The following is a 24,485-nucleotide window of genomic DNA, read 5'->3' on the forward strand; positions in this document are numbered from 1 at the left end:
CCCAGCGATTCAGGAACAGCTTCTTCCCCTCTGCCATCCGATTCCTGAATGGACATTGAACCCTTGAATACTACCTCATCTTTAAAATATATATTATTTCTGTTTTTGCACGATATTTAATCTATTCAATATATGAATACTGTAACTGATTTACTTATTTATTATTATTATTCTACTGCTGCTGCTAAATTAACAAATTCCATGAAACATGCCGGTGATAATAAACCTGATTCTGAGATAGATAGGGGAACGGACGCCAGAGAGGGTTCACCGTTTCTGAGCTGTTGATCAGTCCCAACGCACCGACTCCCACCGCGTTCTTGATTGTTAGCTGAAACGCGATTCCGCCTTCATGCCCGAAGAATGTGTTTAGTAATAGAACATCGACCATAGAAACCTACAGCACATTACCGGCCCACAATATTGTGCCTACTCTTAGAGACTGCCTAGAATTTCCCTACCCGATAGCCCTCTGTTTTTCTAAGCTCCATATACCTATCTAAGAGTCTCTGAAAAGACCCTATTGTGTCCGCCTCCACCACTGTCGCCGGCAGCCCATTCCACGCACCCACCACTCTCTGTGTGAAAAACCTGCCCGACATCTCCTCTGTACCTACTTCCAAGCACCTTAAAACTGTGCCCTCTCGTGTTAGCCATTTCAGCCCTGGGGAAAAGCCTCTGACTAACCACACGGTCAATGCCTCTCATCATCTTATACACCTCTATCAGGTCACTTCTCATCCTCCGCCGCTCCAAGGAGAAAAGGCCGAGTTCACTCAACCTATCCTCACAAGGTATGCTCCCCAATCCAGGAAACGTCCAGTGTCCATAGCGTGTGGTTTCTCCAGTTAATTTAGTGCCGGCCGTGACCCTGGCCCGAGGACAGTGCGGCCTCACCATCTGCACCTCTGGCTGCCTTACATACAAAATGCTGGAGGAACTCAGCGGGCCAGGCGGCATCCAAGGAAAAGTCGATGAAACCCTTCATCGGGACGGTTTACTCTTCTCCTGCCCTGCTGAGTTCCTCCAGCATTTTGTCCGTGTTGCTGTGACTTCCAGCACTGTTTGCCACTCGCTGCCTGGGGGCCGCGGCCGCGGCGGATCTGCCAGTCGGGATCAACGCGGTGGCACTGGACTGAATCAATGTTCGGGACGGGGGAATGAAGGAAGGCGTTGGGACAATGATAGGTGGAAGGGGAAAGGGGCTGGAGGAGGACTCTGAAAAGCGCAACGCGGGAGAAAGGGAAGGAGGAGGTGGAGATGACGGGTAGGTGAGCAGAAGGGGAGAGAGGGCAATGGTGGAAGAGAGAAAGGGGCGGCGAGAGCCATTACCAGACGGTGCAGAAATTGACGGTCATGTCGTCAGATTGGAGGCGAGCCGAACGCAGGAGGTGTCGCTTTCGCAACCTCACCGTGGCACCAGAGGACGCCGCGCACCGATCCGTCAAGTACAGCGAGTCTGCAAACCAAAGCCGAGTCCTCCGACTCACCATACCTGGGTTGCAGTTCACTGGCTCGGAACAAATTTAACACCCTTTGCTCAACACCCTGGCGTTTCCATGAGCAGGTCGGGTCCGGGAGCGGATGAGGGGTGTCAAACCCGGCCATGGAGTTTGAACCACCTCGCCCACCCCCTGCCATTTCGGGATTTGGGCCACGCACTCGCGTTGCCCTGCTGTCTGAGTGGAGTTTCCACCTCCACGATACGAGCGGACCATGGATGGGAACGCAATGGCTCAGGTGCAGGTCGACGGTCTATCATGGATTCGATGGGCTGAAGGGCCTGCATCTGTTCTGTACTTTCTGAGGACATTAAGACCGTGTCCGTGGTCACTATCGCCAAACCCCAACAGCCCAGAAACAGCACCCCTTTGCTGCAGGAGGTGGAAGGGTGGAGAACAGGTGAGGAGAGGGGGAAGTAACACGATTACAGTAACTTTTAACCTGTTTTATAGACACATTTCAACATATAACAATTAACAGATTAACAAATTAATTATAATGTTCAGGAGATGTAAAGCATTCTCCATCACGCTGGGGTGAGCTGTCCGAGAGGGGCAGGGGAAAGCAGTCAGAGGAAATCGCCTGTCCGAGCAGAGTGAGAGGGTGTGTGGGGGTCCCATCCCAGGGAGATCAGAGCAGAGTGAGGGGGTGAGAGAGGGTCCCATCCCAGGGAGGTCAGAGCAGAGTGGGTGGGGGGGTGAGGGTCCCATCCCAGGGAGATCAGAGCAGAGTGAGGGGGGGGGTGAGGGTCCCATCCCAGGGAGATCAGAGCAGAGTGAGGGGGGGGGGTGAGGGTCCCATCCCAGGGAGATCAGAGAAGAGTGAGAGGGTGTGTGGGGGTCCAATCCCAGGGAGATCAGAGCAGAGTAAGGGGGTGTGTGAGGGTCCCATTCCAGGGAGATCAGAGCAGAGTGAGGGGGTGGGTGAGGGTCCCATCCCGGGGAGATCAGAGCAGAGTGAGGGGGTGAGAGAGGGTCCCATCCCAGGGAGATCAGAGCAGAGTGGGGGGGGGGTGAGGGTCCCATCCCAGGGAGGTCAGAGCAGAGTGGGGGGGGGGTGAGGGTCCCATCCCAGGGAGGTCAGAGCAGAGTGAGGGGGGGGGGTGAGGGTCCCATCCCGGGGAGATCAGAGCAGAGTGTGGGGGGTGGTTGAGGGTCCCATCCCAGGGAGATCAGAGCAGAGTGAGGGGGTGGGGGTTCCATCCCAGGGAGATCAGAGTAGAGTGAGGGGGTGAGGGTCACATCCCAGGGAGAACAGAGCAGAGTGAGGGGGTGAGGGTCCCATCCCAGGGAGATCAGAGCAGAGTGAGGGGGTGCGTGAGGGTCCCATCCCAGGGAGCTCAGAGCGGAGTGAGGGGGTGGTTGAGGGTCCCATCCGGGGGAGATCAGAGCAGAGTGTTGGGGGGGCGGTGAGGGTCACATCCCGGGGTGATCAGAGCAGAGTGAGGGGGTGGGGGTTCCATCCCAGGGAGATCAGAGTAGAGTGAGGGGGTGAGGGTCACATCCCAGGGAGAACAGAGCAGAGTGAGGGGGTGAGGGTTCCATCCCAGGGAGATCAGAGTAGAGTGAGGGGGTGAGGGTCACATCCCAGGGAGAACAGAGCAGAGTGAGGGGGTGAGGGTCCCATCCCAGGGAGATCAGAGCAGAGTGAGGGGGTGCGTGAGGGTCCCATCCCAGGGAGATCAGAGCAGAGTGAGGGGGTGCCTGAGGGTCCCATCCCAGGGAGATCAGAGCAGAGTGAGGGGGTGAGGGTTCCATCCCAGGGAGATCAGAGTAGAGTGAGGGGGTGAGGGTCACATCCCAGGGAGAACAGAGCAGAGTGAGGGGGTGAGGGTCCCATCCCAGGGAGATCAGAGCAGAGTGAGGGGGTGCGTGAGGGTCCCATCCCAGGGAGATCAGAGCAGAGTGAGGGGGTGCCTGAGGGTCCCATCCCAGGGAGATCAGAGCAGAGTGAGGGGGTGTGTGAGGGTCCCATCCCGGGGAGATCAGAGCAGAGTGAGGGGGTGAGGGTCCCATCCCGGGGAGATCAGAGCAGAGTGAGGGGGTGAGGGTCACATCCCAGGGAGATCAGAGCAGAGTGAGGGGGTGCGTGAGAATCCCATCCGGGGGAGATCAGGGCAGAGTGAGGGGGTCAGGGTCCCATCACAGGGAGATCAGAGCAGAGTGAGGGGGTGCGTGAGGGTCCCATCCGGGGGAGATCAGAGCAGAGTGAGGGGGTGCGTGAGGATCCCATCCGGGGGAGATCAGGGCAGAGTGAGGGGGTCAGGGTCCCATCACAGGGAGATCAGAGCAGAGTGAGGGGGTGCGTGAGGATCCCATCCGGGGGAGATCAGGGCAGAGTGAGGGGGTGGGTGAGGGTCCCATCCCAGGGAGATCAGGGCAGAGTGAGGGGGTGAGGGTCCCATCCAGGGGAGATCAGGGCAGAGTGAGGGGGTGAGGGTCCCATCCAGGGGAGATCAGAGCAGATTGAGGGAGGGGTTGAGGGTCCCACCCCAGGGAGGTCAGAGCAGAGTGGCGGGGGGGGGGGTGAGGGTCCCATCCCGGGGAGATCAGAGCAGAGTGAGGGGGTGGGTGAGGGTCCCATCCCAGGGAGATCAGAGCAGAGTGAGGGGATGAGGGTCCCATCCTGGGGAGATCAGAACAGAGTGAGGAGGTGGGTGAGGGTCCCATCCCAGGGAGATCAGAGCAGAGTGAGGGGGTGAGGGTTCCATCCCAGGCAGATCAGAGCAGAGTGAGGGGGTGAGGGTTCCATCCCAGGCAGATCAGAGCAGAGTGAGGGGGTGAGGGTCCCATCCCGCGGAGATCAGAGCAGAGTGAGGGGGTGAGGGTCCCATTCCGCGGAGATCAGAGCAGAGTGGGGGGAGGGTGGGGGTCCCATCCCGGGGAGATCAGAGCAGAGTGAGGGGGTGAGGGTCCCATCCCGCGGAGATCAGAGCAGAGTGAGGGGGGGTGGGTGAGGGTCCCATCCCAGGGAGATCAGAGCAGAGTGAGGGGGTGGGTGGGTGTCCCATCCCGCGGAGATCAGAGCAGAGTGATGGGATGAGTGAGGGTCCCATCCCGGGGAGATCAGAGCAGAGTGAGGGGGTGAGTGAGGGTCCCATCCCAGGGAGATCAGAGCAGAGTGAGGGAGGGGTTGAGGGTCCCATCCCAGGGACATCAGAGCAGAGTGAGGGGGTGAGGGTCCCATCCCAGGGAGATCAGAGCAGAGTGAAGGAGGGGTTGAAGGTCCCATCCCAGGGAGATCAGAGCAGAGTGGGGGGGGGGGTGAGGGTCCCATCCCAGGGAGATTAGAGCAGAGTGAGGGGGTGCGTGAGGGTCCCATCCCAGGGAGATCAGAGCAGAGTGAGGGGGTGCCTGAGGGTCCCATCCCAGGGAGATCAGAGCAGAGTGAGGGGGTGGGGGTTCCATCCCAGGGAGATCAGAGTAGAGTGAGGGGGTGAGGGTCACATCCCAGGGAGAACAGAGCAGAGTGAGGGGGTGAGGGTTCCATCCCAGGGAGATCAGAGTAGAGTGAGGGGGTGAGGGTCACATCCCAGGGAGAACAGAGCAGAGTGAGGGGGTGAGGGTCCCATCCCAGGGAGATCAGAGCAGAGTGAGGGGGTGCGTGAGGGTCCCATCCCAGGGAGATCAGAGCAGAGTGAGGGGGTGCCTGAGGGTCCCATCCCAGGGAGATCAGAGCAGAGTGAGGGGGTGTGTGAGGGTCCCATCCCGGGGAGATCAGAGCAGAGTGAGGGGGTGAGGGTCCCATCCCGGGGAGATCAGAGCAGAGTGAGGGGGTGAGGGTCACATCCCAGGGAGATCAGAGCAGAGTGAGGGGGTGCGTGAGAATCCCATCCGGGGGAGATCAGGGCAGAGTGAGGGGGTCAGGGTCCCATCACAGGGAGATCAGAGCAGAGTGAGGGGGTGCGTGAGGGTCCCATCCGGGGGAGATCAGAGCAGAGTGAGGGGGTGCGTGAGGATCCCATCCGGGGGAGATCAGGGCAGAGTGAGGGGGTCAGGGTCCCATCACAGGGAGATCAGAGCAGAGTGAGGGGGTGCGTGAGGATCCCATCCGGGGGAGATCAGGGCAGAGTGAGGGGGTGGGTGAGGGTCCCATCCCAGGGAGATCAGGGCAGAGTGAGGGGGTGAGGGTCCCATCCAGGGGAGATCAGGGCAGAGTGAGGGGGTGAGGGTCCCATCCAGGGGAGATCAGAGCAGATTGAGGGAGGGGTTGAGGGTCCCACCCCAGGGAGGTCAGAGCAGAGTGGCGGGGGGGGGTGAGGGTCCCATCCCGGGGAGATCAGAGCAGAGTGAGGGGGTGGGTGAGGGTCCCATCCCAGGGAGATCAGAGCAGAGTGAGGGGATGAGGGTCCCATCCTGGGGAGATCAGAACAGAGTGAGGAGGTGGGTGAGGGTCCCATCCCAGGGAGATCAGAGCAGAGTGAGGGGGTGAGGGTTCCATCCCAGGCAGATCAGAGCAGAGTGAGGGGGTGAGGGTTCCATCCCAGGCAGATCAGAGCAGAGTGAGGGGGTGAGGGTCCCATCCCGCGGAGATCAGAGCAGAGTGAGGGGGTGAGGGTCCCATTCCGCGGAGATCAGAGCAGAGTGGGGGGAGGGTGGGGGTCCCATCCCGGGGAGATCAGAGCAGAGTGAGGGGGTGAGGGTCCCATCCCGCGGAGATCAGAGCAGAGTGAGGGGGGGTGGGTGAGGGTCCCATCCCAGGGAGATCAGAGCAGAGTGAGGGGGTGGGTGGGTGTCCCATCCCGCGGAGATCAGAGCAGAGTGATGGGATGAGTGAGGGTCCCATCCCGGGGAGATCAGAGCAGAGTGAGGGGGTGAGTGAGGGTCCCATCCCAGGGAGATCAGAGCAGAGTGAGGGAGGGGTTGAGGGTCCCATCCCAGGGACATCAGAGCAGAGTGAGGGGGTGAGGGTCCCATCCCAGGGAGATCAGAGCAGAGTGAAGGAGGGGTTGAAGGTCCCATCCCAGGGAGATCAGAGCAGAGTGGGGGGGGGGGTGAGGGTCCCATCCCAGGGAGATTAGAGCAGAGTGAGGGGGTGCGGGTCCCATCTCAGGGAGATCAGAGCAGAGTGAGGGGGTGGGTGAGGTTCCTATCCCGGGGAGATCAGAGCAGAGTGAGGGGGTGAGGGTCCCATCCCAGGGAATCAGAGTCAGGGGTGTCCCGTTCCCCACCCCTGGGTGTGCAGACTCGCTGGATATCCTGGGGGAGAGCAAAGTCAGGGGTAGGGGTTGTTTATGCTGCAGCCAAACAAGAAAAGAGTCAGGGTGCATGCCCAGTCTTCTTCTGGGGAATGCAGTGAGGAGAGTGGGTACCCCAATTTGCACCGTGGGGAGAGTAGATTCAGGATGTCCACAGAAAGCCGCCAGTTCCCATGACCGAAGAGCGGACTGGGGGTGGTCTGTCTCGCTCAGCCACGACGTGCCCGCTGGAAGATGAGGTGCAGCCGGACGGCGCTTTTCTCACAGATGGTGGGCAACTTGCGGGCACAGGCCTCGTCCAGCCACCCCCGCTGGCTCAGCACTCCGCAGTTCTCCGCCATCCTCAGGGTCCTGTTGAAGGCGTTGTCCGGCTGGCCACTGGCCCACAGCCTGCAGCAAGCAGACAGGAGAGGTATGTAAGAGTCATTCCAGCATCTGGAACTGGTCCATTAGTAATGATGTATCAGGGAGCAGAGAGGGAGATGTGTGGTGAGACTGACCCAGAATCTGTACGTGGTGAACAAGTGACTATCAGACATAGGAACAGAATGAGGCCATCAGCCTATCAAGTCTGCTCTGCCATTCCATCATGGCTGATTTATTACCTCTCTGATCCCCATGATCCTGCCTTCTCCCCGTAACCTTTGACACCTTGACTGATTTAATCAAGAACCCTCTCGCCCTGTGCTTGAAATATTTATTGATTGTTTGAGATGCACTGTGAAACAGGCACTTTGAGCCGCACCAGCCGCAGCCACCAACTTAACCCTCGCCTAGTTATGGGATAATTTTTGAATGACCCATTAACCTATGAACCGGTACATCATTGGACTGTGGGAGGAAGGCAGGGCACCAGGAGAAACCCATGCGGCCGAGGGGAGAATGTACAAACTCCTTCCAGATAGCGGCAGGTAGTGAACCCAGTTTGTTGGTGAAGCACAGCGTTGTGCGAACCCACACGTTACCGTATCGTGACTCGGCCTCTACAACCATCCGAATTCCACACATTCTGGCTAAGGAAATTTGCACTCATCTCTGTTCTAAAGGGATGTCCTTGTAGTCTGAGCCTGTGCCCTCTAGACCTAGACTCTCCCACTATAGCAAACATCCTCTCCATGTCCACTCTGTCCAGGCCTGTCGATATTTCAACGTTCAAAGTAGAGTTTATTATCAGAGTACATACATGTCACCATATACAGCTCTGAGATTCTTTTTACTGTGGGCATACTGAACAAATCTATAGAACGGTAACTGTAAACAGGATCAATAAAAGAGCAAGAGCATAGAAGACAACAAATGCAAATAATTAGCCATAAATAACGAGAGCATGAAATATCAAGATAAAGGCTTGATGGGTCTTAATTAGAACTCCCCTCCCCATCCTTCTAAACCCCAGCGAGTACAAGCCCAGCGCCATCATGTCGAGAAATGTGTGCTTTTGTACAGTAAGAGACAGAAAACTACAACAGGAATACAACAATTAAATAAGGATGTTGCCTGGATTGGGGAGCGTGCCTTATGAGAATAAGTTGAGTGAACTCGGCCTTTTCTCTTTGGAGTGATGGAGGATGAGAGGTGACCTGATAGAGGTGTATAGAATGATGAGAGGCATTGATCGTGTGGATAGTCAAAGGCTTTTTCCCAGGGCTAAGATGGCTAGCACGAGAGGACACAATTTTAAAGTGCTTGGGAGTAGGTACAGAGGAGATGTCAGGATTGAGTTTGTTGTTTTTAAACGCAGAGGGCGGTGATTGCGTGGAGGGGGCTGCCGGCAACAGTGGTGGAGGCGGATACGATAGGGTCTTCTAAGAGACTCCTGGACAGGTACATGGAGCTCAGAAAAATAGAGGGCTATTGTTAACCCTAGGTAAATTTCTATAGTAAGTACATGTTCAGCACAGCTTTGTGGGTCAAGGGGCCTGTATTGTGCTGTATGTTTTCTATGTTTCTATAAATAGAGTGTAAAGTCTGTTTCTGTGCTGCACCTCTCTACGACTCTATGAAAGACAGCAAGGTAGCATTCATAGGTTCACCAACCATTTAGAAATCTTGGGGGAAGAGGCTGTTTCTAAAACGTTGAGTGATGTACCCCCTCTCCCCTGTGATGTTAATAATGATTGTCCTGGGTGGTGGGGGACCCTAACGATGAACATCGAGCCATACAGTACAGTACAGGCCATTCAGTTCATGTTGTTGTGCCAAACTTTTAACCTACTCGAAGATCAATCTAACCCTTCCCTCATATACATATATATATATAGCCCACCATTTTTCTATCATCCATGTGCCCAAGTGTTTTTAAATTGTCCCTACTGTGCCTTCCCCTACCACCACCCCTGGCAGAGTGATCCACACACCCACCGCTCTCTGTGTGTGGAAAAAAAACTTACCTCTGACTGCACCCCAACACTTTCATCCAATCACCGTATAATTATGCTCCCTGATATTAGCCACTTCCACCCCGGGAAAAAAGTCTCTGGCTGTTCACTCGATCTATGCCTCTTACGATCTTGTACACCTCTATCAAGCCACCTCTGCTCCTCCTTCACTCCGAAGAGGAAAACGCTCGTATTCTTCCTACAATGAGGGGACCAGAACAGAATGTAATACTCCCAGTGTGGTCCAGCCAGGGTTTTATAGAGCTGTACCATCACAGTACTTTGCCGCTATTGAACTCAATCCCGTAGCTGATGAAGGCCAGCGCGCCAGACAACTACCCCACTAACTTGTAGGGTGACCTTGAGGGACCTGTGGGCGTGGACCCCAAGATCCTTCTGTTCTTCCACACGGCCAAGGATCCTGCTAATTCGACCTTCCAAACTGAATCACTTCACACCTATGGATGTCGCCTTCGTAATGCTGCCCCTTTTGAAGATGTCCTCGATGGTGGGGAGAGGGTTGGACTGTGCCCGTGATGGAACTGGCTAAGTCTACAACCATCTGCAGGGGTGGCAGTAGGGACAGCTACGAAACTCTTAGGCACATGGATGCAAGAAAAATGAGGGGGTGGTTGTGTAGGAGGGACGAGTTCAACTGGTCTTGGAGTAAGTTAAAAGGTCAGCACAACATTGTGGGTCGAGGAGCCTGTAAAGTTCTAGGTTCTGGAGAACCTGTTTAGTGTGTCAAAGTTAGGAGAGCTCAAGAAAATGCCCTGTTGGTTGAGTCCTCCAGTGTGTCCTGAGTGCAGCTGTGGAGGTTCTTCCTGATCAATAACGCAATTCCCTCCACTCCCCCCAACCTCGAAGACTCAGCTGCCAGTCCCGTCCCTCCCACAACCATGTCTGTGTACTGTCCGCAATGTCAGAGTTGCATGTACTGACCCAAGCGGCAAGCTCGTCCGCCTCACTGCATTGAAGTGAGCACCCTTCAGCCCATCCGTCCCACCGTGCTCCTAAGTCACCTCTCCTCAAACGTCGACCTTAACGACGAGATCCAACATCGTCTTAAATGAGCTGGAACAGTTTTTGGACATCTCTGAACAAGAGTCTTTCATGATCATGACATCCAACCAGACACCAAAATGTTAGTGTACAAAGCAGTGGCAATCCCAACGCTCCTGTATGCATCAGAAACCTGGACAACATACCGACGACATCTGAAGGCACTTGAAAAGTTCCATCAACGCTGTCTTCGAAACATCTTAAATGTCAGCTGGGAAGATAGAAGAACCAACGTCAGTGTGCTAAATGAAGCAAAAGCAACAAGCATTGAAGCCTACGTCATCAAGAACCAACTAAGATGGAGCGGTCATGTTGTTCGGATGAAGGACGAACGTCTGCCGAAACAAATCTTCTACTCCCAGCTTTAAGAAGGCAAATGTAAAAGAGGCGGACAACAGAAGAGATTCAAAAACATCTTAAAAGCCAACATGAAGAAATGTAACATCGACATCAACAATTGGGAAACCAATGCCAAGGACTTGAAACTCTGGAAAGCCATCATCCGAGAAGGAACAGCAACTTTCGAAGCCAACAGATGTGCAGAATTAGAAGAAAGGAGAAGAAAATGGAAAGAGAGGCAGCAACAACCAAAGCCCAATCTGCCACCTGGAACTACCTGGCCTGAATGCGGAAGAACTTTCAAAGCCAAGATTGGACTCATAAGCCACTTGAGAGCCCGTAAGTATATCAACAGAACAAAGACCATCATCCTCGACCTCGAGGGATAGCCACGACGACCCACTATGCTCATGAACTCGCCCCTGACTCTTCTTCCTTTCAGACTTACCTCAAAGGAAATTTATTGTCTCCAGGTCACCGTACAAGCTGGTTAAGAAGGCTTATGGAATACTTGCTTCTATCAGTCGAGGCATTGAGTTCAAAAGTCAAGAGGTTATGATTTGAACTTCATGAAGCTATGGTTAGGCCACGTCTGGAGTATTGCATACAGTTCTGACCGCTTTACTATAGGAAGGATGTTGAGGCTTTGGGGAGGGTGCAGAAGGGGTTTACCAGGACTCTGCCTGGTTTAGAGGGCATGTGCTATCAGGAGAGGCTGGATACACTTGGGTTATTTTCCCTGGAGTGTCGGAGGTTAAGGGGAGATCAGACAGAGACGGGAAAGTTGTTTCCACTGGTAGGTGAGACTAGAACTAGGGGAGATATAGCCTCAAGATTCGGGGGAGTAGATTTAGGATGGAGATGAGGAGGAACTGGTTTTCCCAGAGGGTGGGGAATCTGTGGAATTCTCTGCCCAATGAAGCAGCGGCAGCTACCTCAGTAAACATATTTTAGACAAGGTTGGTTAGACTTTTGCGTAGTAGGGGAATTAAGGGTGATGGGGAAAACGTAGGTAGGTGGAGATGAGTCCATGACCAGATCAGCCATGATCTTATTGAATGGCGGAGCAGGCTCAACTATTTCTTAAGTTCTTATGATATGAAGATAGGTGGAAGGGCATGTAATGCTGAGTAAGCAGGGGTGTCTCAAGACTTGGACAGATTGGGGGAATGGGCACAGAAGCGGCAGATGGAATACAATGTCGGGAAGTGCATGGCCATGTACCGACGGAAGGAACAAATGAGTGGAGTATTTTGTAAATGGGAAGAAGATTCAAAAAAAAATCAGAGGTGCAGAGGGACTGGGGAATCCTGGTGAAAGATTCACTGAAGGTTAACTTGCAGATTGAATCCGTGGTAAGGAGGGCAAAAGCAGTGTTAGCATTCATTTGGAAAGGACTAGAATGTAAAAGCACGAACGCAATGCTAAGGATTTATAAGGCATTGGTCAGTCCGCACTTTCCCTCTGCCTCAGACTTCTGAACGGAAAATTAACCCATGAACAGCACCTGACTATTTTTGCTCTCTTTTGCACTACTTAATAAAAGTAAATCATGTACAGTATATACAGATATACATTCTTTGTTTGCAATTTATGCATTGCACTGTACTACTGCCATAAAACAAACTCCCCGTCAGGTCAGTGACAATAAAGCTTATTCGGATCCCAGTGTGTTTCTCAGGTGGGAGGTCAAAAAGTTCAAAGTAGAATTATTATTGAAATATGCACACGTCACCCGACACCACTGTGTGCCTCTCTGTGACTGATATTGTTGCAGGCATTCACAGCAGAACAAAGCAATACAATTACTACTACTACGTCGATTCAGGCCTAGGGCGCTGGCGTCGGGCACGATGACGGTCTCTCCACTTCTCCCTCTCCCTCATCAGGGTGTTCAGTTCATCTACATTAGACACGACGCTGTCTTCCAGGAGCATGTTGACTATAGTCTTGGGAGGGCATCCAGGGTTCATCCTCCCATGCTTGGGCTCCCATATGATGACTAGGCTGGCAGGTAGTTCAGGATGGCGTAGACAGTGCCCCGCTATTTGCAGTCTTCTCGCCTCGATTTTAGTGGTGAGCATCAGTAGGTCATCATAGAGCTCGACGTTCGTCATGTGCTGTTGCCAACTCACGTCAAGAGCCACCCGGGGCATTCGTGTATAGCAACCACCCAGAGACTTTCGCATTGTCTTGGTGAGTGTCCACATCTCGCATACAATTACACCAAGGAGAAACTATACATAAACACCGATCACCAAGCAATGTGCAAGAGAAGACAAACTGTGCAGCTATGAATGTATCGCCCCAGTTGAGATTTTCTTTCACTGCTATGCTGAAGGTATTTCATTTTAGCATTTCTGGAACAGCAGTCTGTTGTGCTTTCAGCCTGTTTGGGTCTGAGCCGAAATAAGGGCCTTTTTTGTGCAGCTTAGGAATGTCGTGTCACCCGATCAGGATGGTGGAATTGGGAAAAGGTTCTACAGAACGCTGGACCGGGAGGTTTTTGTTGGGGACACTGGTGTGGGTCCAGGTCTTTTTGGCCGGAGCTGGGAGAAGACGGCAGGGAAGATGGGTGAAGATGCTGTCCCTGCTGCACAACGCGCTTTGCGTAGACGAATGGCGCCAAGGAGGAAGGACGAACACTTCAGTGGGACAGTCGATTTGTTCAAGATGGATTTTGAGTGACGTTCGGAAGGCGGTGTGTGCTGTCACGCAGACCGAGGGTCCAGAGTGTGAGTTAAAGAGAACTTCAAGATGAGCTCCAACTTATGTGCACATTTGACTGTTTGATTAGCACGGCCCCTTTTGCTTTTTTTTCCTTTTCTTTAATGACTATTTGGTTAAGCTAAAATTCTTAAATATGTTTTCTTTATGATTGTATGCAGTGTACATATTATTTCTTGCTGCCAGGCAATTGCATGGGAGCAGTAAGTCACACAAATTGGGGTTCGGGTGGTTGTGACATCCCAACCTCACGGGTTTGCCGGGACCCAGGTCATTCCTACCCTAGACAGATAAAGGTGGTTTTCTGACCGCCGAGTCCGGTGGCTGTTAGTGGGGGGCTACCGAGCCACATCTCCAGCCGCCCAGTGAAGAAGGGTTTCATGAACAAATAAGTAGATAAATAAATAACACCGAGAACATGAGATGCAGTGTCCTTGAAAGTGGAATCATCTCAGTGTTGAGGTGAGTGAGGTTATCCCTGCCTGACGGCTGAAGGGTAATAACCATTCCTGAAGCTGGTGCTGTGGTATCCAAGGCACCTCGGCAGCAGCAAGCAGAGCGTGGTCTGCATAGCAGAGAGCGCAGTTTGGATAGCAGAGAGCGCGGTCCGGATAGCAGAGAGCGCGGTCCGGATAGCAGTGAGCGCGGTCCGGATAGCAGAGAGTGTGGTCCGGATAGCAGACAGCTCTGGATAACAGAGAGCGCGGTCTGGATAGCAGAGAGCACGGTCTGGATAGCAGAGAGCACGGTCTGGATAGCAGAGAGCACGGTCTGGATAGCAGACAGCACGGTCTGGATAGCAGTGAGCGCGGTCTGGATAGTAATGAGTGCGGCCTGGATAGTAGTGAGCGCAGTCTGGATAACAGAGAGCGTGGTCTTGACAGCGGACAGCGCGGTCTGGCTAGCAGGGGCCCTGATGATGGATGCTGCTTTCCTGTGGAAGCGCCCCTTGCAGATGCGACCAGTGGTGGTGAGGCCTTTCCCCGAGATGGACTGGACTGACCCCACCACTTCTTGTAGACTTTTCCGTTCTCTACAGAAGTGTTCAGCAAAGACTGGTGCTGAGACCCCTGTAGCTTGCCAAATCCTCCAGTGATTTGGAGGTTGCGGTAGGAGGTGTGCGTGGACAACATGTGTGGTCTGGTAGACGGTGAGGAAGGCTGCCACTGGTGACAGCGGGACATCGATCGGCCGGGCCAACAGCGTCGGATGGATCACAGGGGTGAACAGAAGGAACCTTGGGTACCACTCCATCAGTAGGGCAGAGGTGGACAGGATAGTGGGGGTGAAGAAGGATTCACCAGCTGTGTCCAGGGTGAGAGTCTGGGATCCCCTACCACAAACAAAACATAACTCAGCCCGGTCGCACAGCGACTACGAGGGGAAATTAACAGTCGACATTTCGGTTTGAGATACCCCATCTTTCAGAGTTCCAACTAAATTTATTTTTGGAAGTTTGTTCGCACTCGGTGGCCACTTTATTAGGTACACTTGTACACCTGCAGGTTAATGCAAATACTGTATCCAATCAGCCAGTCAATGCATAAAAGCATGCAGCCATGGTCAAGAGGTTCAGCTGTTGTTCAGACCGAACATCAGAATGGGATGGAACGTGATCTTCGTGAGCTCGACCGTCGAATGATTGCTGGTGCCAGACGCACTCATTTGAGTACCTGGGAAACTACTGATCTCCTGGGATTTTCACGCACAACATTCTCTGGTGTTTACGGAGAACGGTGCGAAAGATCCAGTGAGTGACAGCTGAGGGTGAAAACACCTTGTTAATGAGAGAAGTCAGAGGAGAGTGGCCCAGACTGGTTCAAGCTGACAGGAAGGCGACAGTAACTCAAATAACCATACGTTACAACAGTGGTGTGCAGAAGAGCATCTCTGAATGCACAGCACCTTGAAGTGGATGGGCTACATCCGCAGAAGACCACAGACATACACTCAACGGCCACTTTGTCTGGGTACCTCTTCGCACCGTACAGCAAATAATTTTTTTTTGTCTGTTTATTCATTTACGGGGTGTGGGCATCACCAGCTCAACCAGCATTTGTTGCCCGTCCCTAGTTGCCCTTGAGAAGGTGGTGACGAGCTGCCTTCTTGAACCGCTGCAGTCCCTGGCGTGTAGGGACACCCACAGTGCTGTTAGGGAGGGAAGTCCATGATTCTGACCCAGCGACAATGAAGGAACGGCGATGTGTTTCCAAGTCAGGATGGAGAGTGACTTGGAGGGGGATTTCCAAGTGGTGGTGTTCCCAGGTATCTGCTGTTCTCGTCCTTCTAGATGGTAGTGGTCGTGGGTCTGGAAGGTGCTGCCTTAGGAACTCTGGTGTGTGGTTGCAGTGCATCTTGTAGATAGTACACACTGCTGCATCTGTCTGTCGATGGTGGGGGGATTGGAAGCTTGTTGAAGGGGTATCAGTCAAGTGGGCTGCCTGGCACTGGATGGCGGAATTACGATGGAATTAATGAAAGACTGAACACGAAGAACGACAAACATCCAGGATGCAAAAAGACTAACTGCGCCAATAAACAGATAGATAGATAAATAAATAATACTGAGAACATGAGCTGCAGAGTCTTTGGAAGGGAGTCCATAGACTGTGGAATCAGTTCGGAGTTGTGCTGAGTGGTTATCCACGCCAGTTCAGAAGCCTGATGTTTGTAGAGTAACAACTGTTCCTGCCTGTACCTGGTCGGATGGGACCAAAGGCTCCTGTACATCCTCAGCTGAAATGTCAACTGATGATTGCTGCTGTTTCTAGTTGTTCCTGTCCTGCTAAGTTCCACCGGTGTTGTCCATCTGTCTGTGTCTGCCTGCCTCGCTCGAGGTTTCCAGCATCTGCACAACCCTGTGTCTTTGGTCAGACTAACCAGGAGGACTGTGTGCAGTTCTGGTCCGCACACCACGGGAAGGGTGGGATTCTACTGGAGGCAGTGCAGAGGAAGTTTCCTGTGTGGGAGCATTCTGCTTTCGAAGGAGACGTGGGAGAGGATGGGTTTGTTGTCCCTGGATCTGAGGGGTGATCGGATACAAGTTAGAACATGCAGAGGGGTGGAGGGGTGGATAACGAGAATCTCCTCTCGTGGTGCAGTATCCACAGAAGGTCAGAGGCTTAAGCTGAAGGGTGGGAGACTCGGAGCGGGTGCGAGGAAGTAGTGTCCCCCACACAGAGGGAGGCTGGAATCGGGAAGGAGAAACAGAGGCAAGGCTCAAGGGTGAACTTCATTTGCCAAATACAGTAACACGTATAAGGAATTTGCTGTGGTGCATTGGTCAGGGAGCGACATGCAACAGAAACACGATTCAACAATTATAGAGTTATATTACAAAATAAAGTTAGAAGGAAGGTTATGGAATATAATGTTCATGAATACATAAATACCAGTTGAACACTGAAAGGCCGAGATAGACTGGACTTGGAAGGGGAGAGGAGATCTCATTGAAACCTGTCGAACACTGAAAGGCCAAGACAGTCTGGATGGATGAGGCTAGGGGCAGGGGAGCTCCATGCCCAGGACGCACAGCCTCAGAACAGAAGAATGCCCCTTTTGAACAGAGATGAGGCCCAGCTGCCCTCTGCCACCTTGTCCGCCAAACTGACCCAGCAGATGAATTTCTTCAGCCGGGGGTAGTGAATCTGTTCATTCATCGCTATAGGCGGCTTCGCAGGCCAAGTCATTGGGTATCTTTAAAGCGGAGGTTGGTACTTTCTTGATTACTTGGAGTGTCAAGGGTTACGGGGAGAAGGCAGGAGAGTGGGGTTGAGAGGGACAATAAATGAGCCAAGATGGGCCGAGTAGTCTAATTCTGCTCCTTTGCCTCATGGACTGATGCAGCAGGATAGTGAGAGCTGGATGACTCTCTGTGCTGTACCTTTCATCTCCCCCCAACACCCCCACCCCCCACCGATGATATTCAAGGTGCTGGGGTTCTGCACAGTGGTCTCAAACACGCTCCCCTCGACATTGCAACCCCAACACCCCACTGCCACGCCCGGCAGCCTGCGGTACTCACATGACACCGTCCGCAACCTTGGTGCCGTCAACCCAAACCCAGCTGCCCTCTGTCACCTTGTCCGTCAGTCCGATCCAGTAGAGGGGTGCCCTCCCGTGCCCCAGCAGGAAGTTCTGCAGAAGGACGAGAGGTGAAGTAGTGGGGCAGGAGGGGATAGGCAGAGTGGATACTGTCCAATGGGGATCTGGGGTCAGTGACGGTGGAGATGGAGACCGTCCCGTGGGGATCTGGGGTCGGTGACGGGGACATGGAGACCGTCCCGTGGGGATCTGGGGTCAGTGACGGGGAGAGGAATACTCTCCTGTGGGGATCTGAGATCAGTGACGGGGAGATGGAGACTATCCCGTGGGGATCTGGGGTCAGTTACGGGGAGATGGAGACCGTCCCGTGGGGATTTGGGGTCATTTACGGGGAGATGTAGATCGGCCTGTGGGGATCTGGGGTCGGTAATGGGGGATATGGCGACCGTCCCATGGGGATCTGGGGTCGGTGACGGGGAGATGGAGACCATCCCGTGGGGATCTGGGGTCAGTAATGGGGAGATGGAGACTGTCCCGTGGGGATCTGGGGTCGGTGACGGGGAGATGGAGACCGTCCGGTGGGGATCTGGGGTCGGTGACGGGGAGATGGAGACCGTCCCGTGGGGATCTGGGGTCGGTGACGGAGACATGGAGACCGTCCGGTGGGGATCTGGGGTCAGTGACAGGGAGAGGGATACTGTCCTGTGGGGATCTGAGATCAGTGACGGGGAGATGGAGACCATCCCGTGAGGATATGGGGTCAGTCACGGGGAGATGGAGACCGTCCTGTGGGGATCAGGGTCATTGATGGGGGAGATGGAGACCGTCCCGTGAGGATCAGGGTCGTTGATGGGGGAGATGAAGACCGTCCCGTGGGGATCTGGGGTCAGTGACGGGGGAGATGGAGACCGTACCATGGGGATCTGGGGTCGGTGACGGGGACATGGAGACCGTCCCGTGGGGATCTGGGGTCAGTGACGGGGAGAGGGATACTGTCCTGTGGGGATCTGAGATCAGTGACGGGGAGATGGAGACTATCCCGTGGGGATCTGGGGTCAGTTACGGGGAGATGGAGACCGTCCCGTGGGGATTTGGGGTCATTTACGGGGAGATGTAGATCGGCCTGTGGGGATCTGGGGTCGGTAATGGGGGATATGGCGACCGTCCCATGGGGATCTGGGGTCGGTGACGGGGAGATGGAGACCGTCCCGTGGGGATCTGGGGTCAGTAATGGGGAGATGGAGACCGTCCGGTGGGGATCTGGGGTCGGTGAGGGGGACATGGAGACCGTCCCATGGGGATCTGGGGTCAGTGACGGGGACATGGTGACCATCCCGTGGGGATATGGGGTCTGTGACAGGGGAGATGGCGACCGTCCCGTGGGGATCTGGGATCCATAATGGGGAGATGGAGACCGTCCCGTTGGGATTTGGGGTCGGTGACGGGAAGATAGAGATCGTCCCGTGGGGATCTGGGGTCGGCGATGGAGGAGATGGAGACCGTCTCTTGGGGATCTGGGGTCAGTCACGGGGAGATGGAGATCGTCCCGTGGGGATTTGGGGTCGGTGACGGGGAGATGGAGACCGTCCCGTGGGGATCTGACCACAGGACGACGGGGAGATGGAGTCTGTCCTGTGGGGATCTGGGGTCGGTGACGGGAAGAATGAGACGCTCTCGTGGGGATCTGGGGTCAGTGATGGAGACTGCCCGTGGGGATCTGGGGTCAGTTACGGGGAGATGGAGACCATCCCGTGGGGATCTGGGGTCCTTGACGGAGAGATCAAGACCGTCCCGTGGGGATCTGGGGTCGGTGATGGGGAGATGGATACTATCCCGTGGGGATCTGGGTTTGGTGACGGGGAGACGGAGACCATCCCGTGAGGATCTGGGGTCGGTGACGGGGAAATGGATACCATCCCGTGGGGATCTGAGGTCGGTGATGGGGGAGATGGAGACCGTCCCATGGGGATCTGACCATGGAGTCTGTCCCGCGGGGATCTGGGGTCGGTGTCGGGGAGATGGAGATCGTCCCGTGGGGATCTGGGGTCGGTGATGGGGAGATGGAGACCATCCCGTGGGGATCTGGGGTCAGTTGCGGGGAGATGGAGACCATCCCGTGGAAATCTGGGGTCCTTGACGGAGAGATCGAGACCGTCCCGTGGGGATCTGGGGTCGGTGATGGGGAGATGGCGACCGTCCCGTGGGGATCTGGGGTCCGTGATGGGGAGATGGAGACTATACCATGGGGATCTGGGGTCAGTTACGGGGAGATGCAGACCGTCCCGTGGGGATTTGGGGTCGGTGACGGGGAGATGGAGACCGTCCCGTGGGGATCTGGGGTCAGTTACGGGGAGATGGAGACTGTCCCGTGGGGATCTGGGGTCAGTTACGGGGATATGGATACTGTCCCGTGGGGATCTGGGGTCGGTGACGGGGAGATAGAGACCGTCCTGTGAGGATCTGGGGTCGGTGACGGGGAAATGGAGACCGTCCCGTGAGGATCTGGGGTCAGTGACAGGGAGATGGAGACCGTCCAGTGGGGATCTGAGATCAGTGACAGGGAGATGGAGACCGTCCCGTGAGGATATGGGGTCAGTGACGGGGAGATGGAAACCATCCTGTGGGGATCAGGGTCGTTGACTGGGGAGATGAAGACCGTCCAGTGGGGATCTGGGGTCAGTGATGGAGACCGTCCGGTGGGGATCAGGGGTTGGTGATGGGGAGATGAAGACTGTCCCGTGGAGATCTGGGGTGGTGACAAGGAGATGGAGACCGTCCCGTGGGGATCTGGGGTCGGTGACAGGGAGATGGAGACCATACCGTCGGGATCTGGGGTCGGTGATGGGGAGGTGGAGACCGATTCATGAGGATTTGGGGTCAGTGATGGAGACCGTGCCGTGGAGATCTGGGGTCGGTGACGGGGAGATGGACACTGTCCCGTGGGGATCTGGGGTCAGTTACGGGGAGATGGAATCCATCCCGTGGGGATCTGGAGTCCTTGACGGAGAGATCCAGACCGTCCCGTGGGGATCTGGGTCGGTGATGGGGAGATGGAGACTATCCCGTGGGGATCTGGGGTCAGTTACGGGGAGATGGAGACCGTCCTGTGGGGATCTGGGGTCAGTTACGAGGACAAGGTGACCATCCCGTGGGAATATGTGGTCTGTGACAGGGGAGATGGCGACTGTCCCGTGGGGATCTGAGATCAGTAATGGGGAGATGGAGACCGTCCCGTGGGGATCTGGGGTCGGTGAAGGAGGAGATGGAGACCATCCGGTGGGGATCTGGGGTCGGTGATGGGGAGATGGAGACCGTCCCGTGGGGTTCTGGGGTCGGTGACGGGGAGATGGAGACCGTCCCGTGGGGATTTGGAGTCGGTGACGGGGAGATGGAGACCGTCCCGTGGGGATCTGGGGTCAGTTACGGGGAGATGGAGACCGTCCTGTGGGGATCTGGGGTCAGTGATGGGGGAGATGAAGACCGTCCCGTGGGGATCTGGGGTCAGAGATGAGGGAGATGAAGACCGTCCCATGGGGATCTGGGGTCAGTGACGGGGAGATGGGGACCGTCCCGTGGGGATCTGGGGTCGGTGACGGGGAGATGGAGACCGTCCCGTGGGAATCAGGGGTTGGTGATCGGGGAGATGAAGACCGTCCCGTGGGGATCTGGGGTCGATGAGGGGGACATGGAGACCGTCCCATGGGGATCTGGGGTCAGTGACGGGGAGATGGAGTTCGTCCCGTGGGGATCTGGGGTCGGTGATGGAGGAGATGGAGACCGTACCGTCGGGATCTGGGGTCGGTGATGGGGAGGTGGAGACCGATCCATGAGGATTTGGGGTCAGTGATGGAGACCGTGCCGTGGAGATCTGGGGTCGGTGACGGGGAGATGGACACCGTCCCGTGGGGATCTGGGGTCAGTTACGGGGAGATGGAATCCATCCCGTGGGGATCTGGAGTCCTTGACGGAGAGATCCAGACCGTCCCGTGGGGATCTGGGTCGGTGATGGGGAGATGGAGACTATCCCGTGGGGATCTGGGGTCAGTTACGGGGAGATGGAGACCGTCCTGTGGGGATCTGGGGTCGGTGAAGGAGGAGATGGAGACCGTCCGGTGGGGTTCTGGGGTCGGTGATGGGGAGATGGAGACCGTCCCGTGGGGATCTGGGGTCGGTGACGGGGAGATGGAGACCGTCCCGTGGGGATTTGGAGTCGGTGACAGGGAGATGGGGACCGTCCCGTGGGGATCTGGGGTCGGTGACGGGGAGATGGAGACCGTCCCGTGGGAATCAGGGGTTGGTGATCGGGGAGATGAAGACCGTCCCGTGGGGATCTGGGGTCAGTGACGGGGACATGGTGACCATCCCGTGGGGATATGGGGTCTGTGACAGGGGAGATGGCGACCGTCCCGTGGGGATCTGGGATCCATAATGGGGAGATGGAGACCGTCCTATGAGGATCGGGGGTGGGTGACGAGGGAGATGGAGACTGTCCCGTTGGGATTTGGGGTCGGTGACGGGAAGATAGAGACCGTCCCGTGGGGATCTGGGGTCGGCGATGGAGGAGATGGAGACCGTCTCTTGGGGATCTGGGGTCAGTCACGGGGAGATGGAGACCATCCCGTGGGGATCTGGGGTCCTTGACGGAGAGATCGAGACCGTCCCGTGGGGATCTGGGGTCGGTGATGGGGAGATGGAGACTATCCCGTGGGAATCTGGGATAGTTACGGGGAGATGGAGACCGTCCCGTGGGGATTTGGGGTCAGTAACGGGGAGATGGATACCATCCCGTGGGGATCTGAGGTCGGTGATGGGGGAGATGGAGACCGTCCCATGGGGATCTGACCACAGGACGATGGGGAGATGGAGTCTGTCCCGCGGGGATCTGGGGTCGGTGTCGGGGAGATGGAGATCGTCTCGTGGGGATCTGGGGTCAGTGACGGGGAGATGGATACTGTCCCGTGGGGATCTGGGGTCGGTGACGGGGAGATGGAGACGGTCCCGTGGGGATCTGGGTAAGTGACGGGCAGATGGAGACCGTCCCGTGGGGATCTGGGGTCGGTGTCGGGAAGATGGAGAGCATCCCGTGAGGATCTGGGGTCAGTGATGGAGACCGTCCCGTGGGGACCTGGGGTCGGTGACGGGGAGATGGAGACCATCCCGTGGGGATCTGGCGTCAGTGATGGATGAGATGGACACCGTCCTGTGGGGATCTGGGGTCAGTGATGGAGGAGATGGAGACCGTCCCGTGGGGATCTGGGTTCGGTGATGGGGAGATGGAGACCGTCCCGTGAGGATATGGGGTCAGTGACGGGGAGATGGAAACCATCCTGTGGGGATCAGGGTCGTTGACGGGGGAGATGAAGACCGTCCAGTGGGGATCTGGGGTCAGTGACGGGGGAGATAGAGACCGTCCTGTGGGGATCTGGGGTCAGTGATGGAGACCGTCCGGTGGGGATCAGGGGTCGGTGATGGGGAGATGAAGACTGTCCCGTGGAGATCTGGGGTGGTGACAAGGAGATGGAGACCGTCCCGTGGGGATCTGGGGTCGGTGATGGGGGAGATGGAGCTGTCCCATGGGGATCTGACCACAGGACGACGGGGAGATGGAGTCTGTCCCGTGGGGATCTGGGGTCGATGATGGGGAGATGGAGACCGTCCCGTGGGAATCAGGGGTTGGTGATGGGGGAGATGAAGACCGTTCCGTGGGGATATGGGGTCTGTGACAGGGGAGATTGCGACCGTCCCGTGGGGATCTGGGATTAGTAATGGGGAGATGGAGACTGTCCTGTGAGGATCGGGGATCGGTGACGGGGGAGATGGAGACCGTCCCGTAAGGATCTGGGGTCAGTGACAGGGAGATGGAGACCGTCCCGTGGGGATCTGGGGTCAGTGATGGGGGAGATGAAGACCGTCCCTTGGGCATCTCGGGTCGGTGATGGGGAGATGGGGACCGTCCCGTGGGGATCTGGGGTCAGTGATGGAGACCGTCCTGTGGGGATCAGGGTCGTTGAAGACCGTCCAGTGGGGATCTGGGGTCAGTGACGGGGGAGATGGAGACCGTCCTGTGGGGATCTGGGGTCAGTGATGGAGACCGTCCGGTGGGGATCAGGGGTCGGTGATGGGGAGATGAAGACTGTCCCGTGGAGATCTGGGGTGGTGACAAGGAGATGGAGACCGTCCCGTGGGGATCTGGCGTCGGTGACGGAGAGATGGAGACCGTCCGGTGGGGATCTGGGGTCGGTGACGGGGAGATGGAGACCGTCCCGTGGGGATCTGGGGTCGGTGACAGGGAGATGGAGACCGTCCCGTGGGGATCTGGGGTCGGTGACGGGGAGACAGAGACCGTCCTGTGGCGATCTGGGGTCGGTGATGGGGGAGATGGGCAGTGTCCCTTGGGGATCTTGGGATGGTAATAGGGGAGATGGAGACCGTCTTGTGGGGATCTGAATTCGGTAATGGGGGAGATGGAGAACGTCCCGTGGGGATCTGGTGTCAGTGACGAAAGAGATGGAGACTGTCCCGTGGGGATCTGGGGTCGGTGATGGGGGAGATGGATACTGTCCCGTGGGGATCTGGAGTCGGTGATGGGGGAGATGGAGACCGTCCCATGGGGATCTGACCACAGGACGACGGGGGGATGGAGTCTGTCCCATGGGGATCTGGGGTCGGTGTCGGGGAGATGGAGATCGTCTCGTGGGGATCTGGGGTCAGTGACGGGGAGATGGATACTGTCCCGTGGGGATCTGGGGTCAGTGACGGGGAGATGGAGACGGTCCCGTGGGGATCTGGGTAAGCGACGGGCAGATGGAGACCGTCCCATGGCGATCTGGGGTCGCTGATGGGGGAGATGGGGAGTGTCCCTTGGGGATCTGGGGATGGTAATAGGGGAGATGGAGACCGTCCCGTGGGGATCTGGTGTCAGTGACGAGGGAGATGGAGACTGTCCCGTGGGGATCTGGGGTCGGTGATGGGGGAGATGGAGACCGTCCCATGGGGATCTGACCACAGGACGACGGGGAGATGGAGTCTGTCCCGAGGGGATCTGGGGTCGGTGACGGGGAGATGGATACTGTCCCGTGGGGATCTGGGGTCGGTGACGGGGAGATGGAGATGGTCCCGTGGGGATCTGGGTTAGTGACGGACAGATGGAGACCCTCCCGTGGGGATCTACGGTCGGTGTCGGGAAGATGGAGACCATCCCGTGAGGATCGGGGGTCAGTGATGGCGGAGATGGA

General features: G+C 56.1%; 1 protein-coding gene across 5 annotated transcripts in view; it reads right to left on the minus strand.

The window, feature by feature from the left end:
* Positions 1-1,949: 1,949 nt before the first annotated feature.
* The window catches only part of LOC140207184 (uncharacterized), a 49,723-nt gene continuing 27,187 nt past the window's right edge, over positions 1,950-24,485 (minus strand). For 4 of the 5 annotated variants that reach the window (XM_072275536.1, XM_072275535.1, XM_072275534.1 and 1 more), the window contains exons 6-7: positions 17,231-17,343; positions 1,950-7,090 (exon numbers count right to left, since the gene is read on the minus strand). In XM_072275536.1, the coding sequence (XP_072131637.1) occupies positions 6,910-7,090; positions 17,231-17,343 (294 nt within the window). In that variant the 3' untranslated portion in view covers positions 1,950-6,909. Of the gene's footprint in view, positions 7,091-9,090; positions 9,278-17,230; positions 17,344-24,485 lie in introns of all 5 variants that reach the window. The other variant, XM_072275538.1, reaches the window with a different exon arrangement.

This window comes from Mobula birostris, chromosome 13, assembly GCF_030028105.1.
Source record: "Mobula birostris isolate sMobBir1 chromosome 13, sMobBir1.hap1, whole genome shotgun sequence".
Lineage (NCBI taxonomy): Eukaryota > Metazoa > Chordata > Chondrichthyes > Myliobatiformes > Myliobatidae > Mobula > Mobula birostris.